General features: G+C 36.9%; 1 protein-coding gene across 2 annotated transcripts in view; it reads right to left on the bottom strand.

Moving 5' to 3' along the window:
* Positions 1–217: 217 nt before the first annotated feature.
* ARHGEF7 (Rho guanine nucleotide exchange factor 7) overlaps positions 218–7,242 on the bottom strand; it is a 166,956-nt gene continuing 159,931 nt past the window's right edge. For both annotated transcript variants that reach the window (XM_073556843.1, XM_073556842.1), the window contains 3 exons: positions 2,542–2,641; positions 2,251–2,305; positions 218–1,223 (listed from right to left, as the gene is read on the bottom strand). In XM_073556843.1, the coding sequence (XP_073412944.1) occupies positions 1,101–1,223; positions 2,251–2,305; positions 2,542–2,641 (278 nt within the window). In that variant the 3' untranslated portion in view covers positions 218–1,100. The remainder of the gene's footprint in view (positions 1,224–2,250; positions 2,306–2,541; positions 2,642–7,242) is intronic.

Genomic DNA, 7,242 nt, shown 5'->3' with positions numbered 1-7,242 from the left:
TCTAATGAGAGGATCTCAAAAAGAGATATAACCATCAGAGCATCATAACGGGTTCAATGACACGTAACTTAAAAACTTCCTTTTTAAAAAAAAAAAAACACGAATTTAGGTCCAAGGGAAAAAAAAAAAAAAAACCTGTCCCCATTCGTGGACAATCCCTAGTATTTATGAGTTGCTACATTATAGGGTGAATTTTGCAAATCAGCTGAAATTAAAGTCAGTTCATGGCCAATATTTAATTGAAAAAAGGTAAAATGGATATCTTATTCCATAAATTCATCAGTAACAAAAGAGAAAAAAAAAGTGTGTGTGTATATTATATATACACACACACATACATGCACACACTGTAAAAGTTGGGAAGAAAAACATGTAGATATATACATCCTTTGATGTCCCCACGTTAGAAGAGAAACAAGATAATAAATATATCTATATATATATATATTTGTATAAACATGGGCGGCAATTTGTTAGTGAGCAGATTAACATTGAAAAGGTGTTAATTTCCCTCGCTTGGTTTCGCCTGGCTACATGACCATAAATAATGCAATTAAATTATTTTAACACATAGCCCACCCCTTTCAAGCATGTAACTAGTACACAGATAGTAAGTTCCCCCAGTCAACACGTAGGTAGACCATTTTAAAATATGTACAAGTGACCAGTATGAAGATCCACCAAAAAAGTATAAACAAGTTTTAGTGCCCTTGACATATGCATTCAAAACACTATATACACATAAGAGAAGAATACATATCTATATACCAGCTGAAAAAAAATCTGGTAACAATTTAAAAAAAAAAAAAAGTAAATCAGACTCTTAGCAACTGCTCCTTCTGCAAAATGAGGTAATCAACGAGAAGTTAGAAAGGTATCCAATTGGCATTGTTCAAACTTCTAAACTTCACATTTGCGACTGCTTAAACATGTGTCTGCAGGCAGGCAGCAATGGATGTAGTACAGTACAACTGAGAGTCCTATTACAATCCAGTTAAATTTCAATTAGCAGTGCTTCCATTTTTAAAGGACACACACAAAACACAAGGTCCAAAGTGTTTGTTCCCTGGCATGGAATTAGGAAGATACTGGATGTGCCATTATAAATTTGTTTCATCCCAGGAAGGATCATTCATGTTCTTCAGAACTCTCCTGATGAGCTTCTCAAGTTCCTTACGAGCTCTTTGTTCTTCTTCTAAGGATTTCTTCATCTTTTTGCTATCCTGTTAATGACAGAGTGTATGGTAAAGTTAGACTGTAAGGCCTGTTTCACACTTCCGTTTTTGTGTCCGCCAAACGGATCCGTTTCCTTTTTTTTGAAAACTGATGCAAACGGATCCGTTTTTAAAAAAACGGATCCGTTTTTTGACGGATCCGCGGTAACCACTAATGGAAGTCTATGGGACAAAAAAAACGGATCCTGCAAAAAAAATGGCGGATCCGTTTTTTTACGGAAACCAACGGATTTTGACGGATTTGAAAAAACGGAAGTGTGAAACAGGCCAAATAAAGGTGAGATGTTTGTAAAGTTTAATGGCTATGCTGATGACAAGGGATAAGAAGCGCAAGCAAAATGTACATTCAAAGTGCAGACAGTCTGAAGGGTTGGTACTTCATATGTACTGGTTTGTGTAATTGTCACTTTGGGATTTATTACTTTGGCTACATGCATAAAGTATAAAACCAACAATGTGTAATTCATTATATATAAACAATGTACTGCTCTGACTTTTCTAGGTCATATGTAGTGTGTTTCATGCAATCAAACCCCCAGCCATTTGTTTTTTTCCCACCTTTATATGGGACTGGTTTTATATATTTTTGGTGAAAGTATATCTAATAAAATGACTTTAGCTTGATGCAGTGAACAGTATCTGATTGTTCGGTGTATACTTTATATTGTAGAACAAACATTAAACATTAAATTATATAGAAAACACAAAACGAATGGACGTAACAACTCATATAAAGAAATAATCTATAGCCAAACATATACCATAAATTGTAACAGTCTATACGTCCTGGAACTGAATGGAAAAACCATTCAAAAATGCAAAAACCAAAAAACACTGGACATGGATAACACAAGGAAAATAGCAAAAATAAAAAATCATAAATAACGAAAAATTAAAAAAGGGAAGCTGGTATGAATAATCTAAAATGCCTTTATTATAAGTAAATTGGCACCATGTGCAAGAGTACCCGCATGAACAAAAAGTGATGTTTTTTGGGGTATTAAATTATACAGACCTGCTTTAGCTCTTGGACCTCATCTTTCAATGCATATACTGTGTCCACAAGACTCCTAGAAGGGAAATAAAACAGATCAGTACTTCAAAGAAGCAGGTTTTGACAAGAGAGTTTAATACAAAACTAAAGTCAGCAAAAGACTTATATCAATAATGGAAAAGTATCTGTTTTCACCAAGCTAAACCATACTGGTTATAAACCATTTCAACTGTTAGTAGCATGAGGGTCACATAATCCTAACATCAGTTACATCTCCTGTTACATAAGCAACAAAATAGCAGAAACACTCACTTTTCTTCTATAACAGTTTGACCGTTGCTTCTCGTTTCTTCTACAATAATTTTCTCCTCTTCCGGAAGTAAAACCTGAGGAGCAGATTCTTTGCGTGAACCTGAACGTAGCAAGATTAAGAAAGTTACTAAGAGCTCCTGTTTTGAGTTATACATCTATATGTTAAGCTTAGTGTCCCACAGTCATCAAAACCTACAACTATGAAGCCTATAAACTGACAAAATACTAAAGCAAGATATCACTAAATACTAGTGATGAGCGAGCATGAGTGTTATCCGAGTGTCTTCAGAACAGTGGCATGATGCGTGGCTGTAAGACTGCCACAACGCAAGGGGGATTGCCTGTTTGCCTTGCTCATCACTACTAAATACCTTAAACCTGAATAGGGCAACAAGTATGTTCCATAGATATACAGTAATCATTACAATTGTAAGGCTGCGAGTCTCAGTTGTACATAAAATAGTATGAATAACCTATATACAATACCTGTAGCATCAGGGTGCACATATTATAGACTGTACTTATTACAACATTCAAACAATTCACAGAGAAAACTTACCTAAACAGGCAATAGGGAAAGGAAACACATTAACACATTAGAACATCCATGACAAGGACAAACCACAGGACACACAATACCGGGAAGCGGGATTATTTCACATACGGTAACATCTACACTGCTAGGAGGAGTGTGGATCAATGTGACTTGATAACCGCTGAGAATGAGTTACTCTTTTAGAGGGCTATAACAGGCCTTCAAAAAGATCACTAAAATATGAAAAACACAATACTACAGCTGAAGGCCTTGTGTTTTCCGAAAATGAGCTTTGATTATCTAAACAGTCTGCCAACCTTGGAGACAGAGACGTGATCTACACAAAAGGCAAAAGCAAGGATATTCTAGAGTACATTAACCTCTTATAACCCTCCATTTTGCACCTGTTGCAGCACATTCATATTTGCTGGCTGGTGGATGATTGACAATAGACTGACTAAAGAAATAAGCAGCTGCATTTCAATGGAAGGTAAAATTATACTGTGCCTTACAGGAAGCAGCAACATGGAAAAAGATGGGATTGAGAAAGTATGGCGTTATCTAAATTCTGAAGAACTGCATGGAATAAGAATGTAGCGACAAAAATCACTAATCGCTAAAGTGATTACACAACTTCAAGCATGGTCAAAGAAGGGAAGGAAAAAAAATGCATACAATAGATTTTAGACACCACCCCCCCTTTCTATCTTCAACATACAAAACACAACTACACATAAATGAGACATGTAAATTTACAGACTTTTACAATTGTGCACGGATGGCTAATGATAAAATAATTTTTCAGTTTTTTTTACTTTTTTTACTGTAGCAGTGATTCAAGTCATACACAATGTCAATGAAGAATGGTTTCTTACAATAATCTCATTATAGAGCATCATTGATTTCAAGTGGCAATGAAGGTGGATTTTTTTGTATTTGTTTAGTCTTTGATCTGTCCATGATAATGAGCTACTTTAACAAGTTTCCGATCAGATGACTGATTTCTTCCCCCTATATTGTAGTAACAAAGTATAGGGAAACGGATGCTAGAACTAAGCTCTTTGATCAGTTGCTTCACCCGGTGGTCTTAAAGCTGGTCCACACGACATTGCAGGCATTTTTTATTTTTTAAAGCTTTGGGCGCCAGAAACAAAGTGCACAACTTTGCAACAGTTGCTTCTGGCAAAGGGATAAAACTGCCCAGACACAAAAAAATATATAAAACCCAACCAAAAGATCTTATGGGCAGCAAATATAAGAAACTGAATATATGCCATGTCCACTAGGCGATAGCTGTAAAGACAGTGCTCAATAGCTTGGCCATATAAAAAGTCAATACTGTGAACACATGTCACTTTTCAGATTGACTATTCTGGGGGGGTTGGAAATGATCTTTTTAGAAGAGAAGACTATGTGGGTAAGATTTTACTTTCGGTGGTTTGAGATATAAAGCTCGGTGGCCCTAGTTCACCGGTTTCTTTCAGGCAAATAAGGAAACCTGAAGTGAATATATTAGAGTGTAGAAGTGAAAAGTGAGGTCACAGATGTCGACCTTGCATTTTTGAGGTAGATACTATTGCAATACCTACAATGCCTTGCAAAAGTATTTGGCCCCCTGGAACTTTTCAACTTTTTCCCACATATCATGCTTCAAACAAAGATACCAAATGTAAATTTTTGGTGAACAATCAACAACAAGTGGAACACAATTGTGAAATTGAACGAAATTTATAGGTTATTTTAAAATTTTTGTCGAAACACAAAAACTGAAAAAGTGGGGCATGCAATATTATTCGGCCCTTTACTTTCAGTGCAGCAAACTCACTCCAGAAGTTCATTGTGGAACTCTGAATGATCCAATGTTGTCCTAAATGACTAATGATGGTAAATATAATCCACCTGTGTGTAATCAAGTCTCCGTATAAAAACACCTGCTCTGTGATAGTCTCAGGGTTCTGTTTGATGCACAGAGAGCATCATGAAGACCAAGGAACACAACAGGCAGGTCCGTGATACTGATGTGGAGAAGTTTAAAGCCGGATATGGATATAAAATGATTTCCAAAACTTTAAACATCCCAAGGAGCACTGTGCAAGTGATCATATTGAAATGGAAGGAGTATCATACCACTGCAAATCTACCAAGATCCGGCCGTCCCTCTAAATTTTCATCTCAAACAAGGAGAAGACTGATCAGAGATGCAGCCAAGAGGCCCATGATCACTCTGGATGAACTGCAGAGATCTACAGCTGAGGTGGGACAGTCTGTCCATAGGACAACAATCAGTTGTACACTGCTTAAATCTGGCCTTTATGGAAGAGTGGCAAGAAGAAAGCAATTTCTCAAAGATATCCATAAAAAGTGTTGTTTAAAGTTGGCAATAAGCCACCTGGGAGACACACCAAACATGTGGAAGAAGGTGCTCTGGTCAGATGAAACCAAAATCGAACTTTTTGGCAACAATGCCAAACGATATGTTTGGCGTAAACGCAACACAGCTCATTACCCTGAACCCACCATCCCCACTGTTAAACATGGTGGTGGCAGCATCATGGTTTGAGCCTGCTTTTCTTCAGCAGGGACAGGGAAGATGGTTAAAATTGATGGGAAGATGGATGGAGCCAAATACAGGACCATTCTTGAAGAAAACCTGTTGGAGTCTGCAAAAGACCTGAGACTGGGACGAAGATTTGTCTTCCAACAAGACAATGATCCCAAACATAAAGCAAAATCTACAATTGAATGTTTCACAAATAAACGTATCTAGGTGTTAGAATGGCCAAGTCAAAGTCCAGACCTGAATCCAATCGAGAATCTGTGGAAAGAGCTGAAAACTGCTGTTCACAAACGATCTCCATCAAACCTCACTGAGCTCGAGCTGTTTGCTAAGGAAAGAACGGGCAAGAATTTCAGTCTCTCGATGTACAAAACTGATAGAGACATACCCCAAGCGACTTGCAGCTGTAATCGCAGCAAAATGTGGCGTAACAAAGTATTACGTTAAAGGGGCTAAATAATATCGCACGCCCCACTTTTCAGTTTTTGAATTTCCACAAAAATTTAAAATAACCAATAAATTTCGTTCAACTTCACAATTGTGTCCCACTTGTTGTTGATTCTTCACCACAAATTTACATTTAGTATCTTTAAGTTTGAAGCATGATATGTGAGAAAAGGTTGAAAAGTTCCAGGGGCCGAATACTTTTGCAAGGCACTGTACATATAAGCATCTGCCATCCTGTATTTTCTATGGTGTCATGTACAATGAATCTAACCGCAGGTAGAGAGTGCACAAGGTTAGTTTTGGAATTTAATTGTAGTTTGTAGAAAAAAATTAAAAAATGTCGACCACTTGCAGTATACATAACCGAATATGCTTTTTTAGATTACTGTGAGATTTACAATGTGGACACCATTGTGCCAAGCAGCAGCTTTGTTGTTTCCCTGCACTGGAGTGACCATCATGCTTTCAGATAAGGAGTCGCAATAATTAAATATTCTGAGATAATCCACATAAGTCTTTAAAACTGGAAGACTAGAATGAATACTACAGTACTAGGTGACTGTACCTTAATTCCTTCTACTGTGTCCATCATATCTAGCCAGTAAAAAAAAAAGTCACTTTTGAAGGCACAGACTAGCAAAGGCAAAATTTATTTCAACTGTACATAACAAATGCATTCTCTCCGACGTTGCTTTTTTCAATTTTTTTGAGAAAGCAAATACTTTAATGTCATAATGAACCACAAGGCATATTTATACTGTACAATACAACATTCAGAAATACATCTGTATCTTAGTTTGTAGTCTTAAGAAGGCAATGTCCGACCAGACATGGCTTTTCACTTCTGTAGATGAGGTGAACAGGAAATTACTCACACCACTGAACACTGGGATAATGTGCTTTGCCGCAGATACAGAAACACTGAACATAGAGATGGGACCTATAGACTGCCGAGAAATACAGTGCGAAAGTTCATGTCATTGAGGAGGAAAGGGATCAGGACATTTGCTACCCACTAGCTTGGACCCAATGCCTTTGTTCGTCATATATATTTATCTACATGGATATATGTATATTTATATATGTATATATGTTACAGAATTGCATAAACAAAGTGTTTGACTCACAAAAATAGAAACTGACTATTCAGGAAAAGGTGTTC

This window comes from Dendrobates tinctorius, unplaced genomic scaffold, assembly GCF_039654945.1.
Source record: "Dendrobates tinctorius isolate UK_male_01 unplaced genomic scaffold, ASM3965494v1 ptg000240l, whole genome shotgun sequence".
NCBI lineage: Eukaryota > Metazoa > Chordata > Amphibia > Anura > Dendrobatidae > Dendrobates > Dendrobates tinctorius.
Note: the sequence above shows the minus strand (reverse complement) of the source record. Positions and strands in the feature narration are given on the sequence as shown.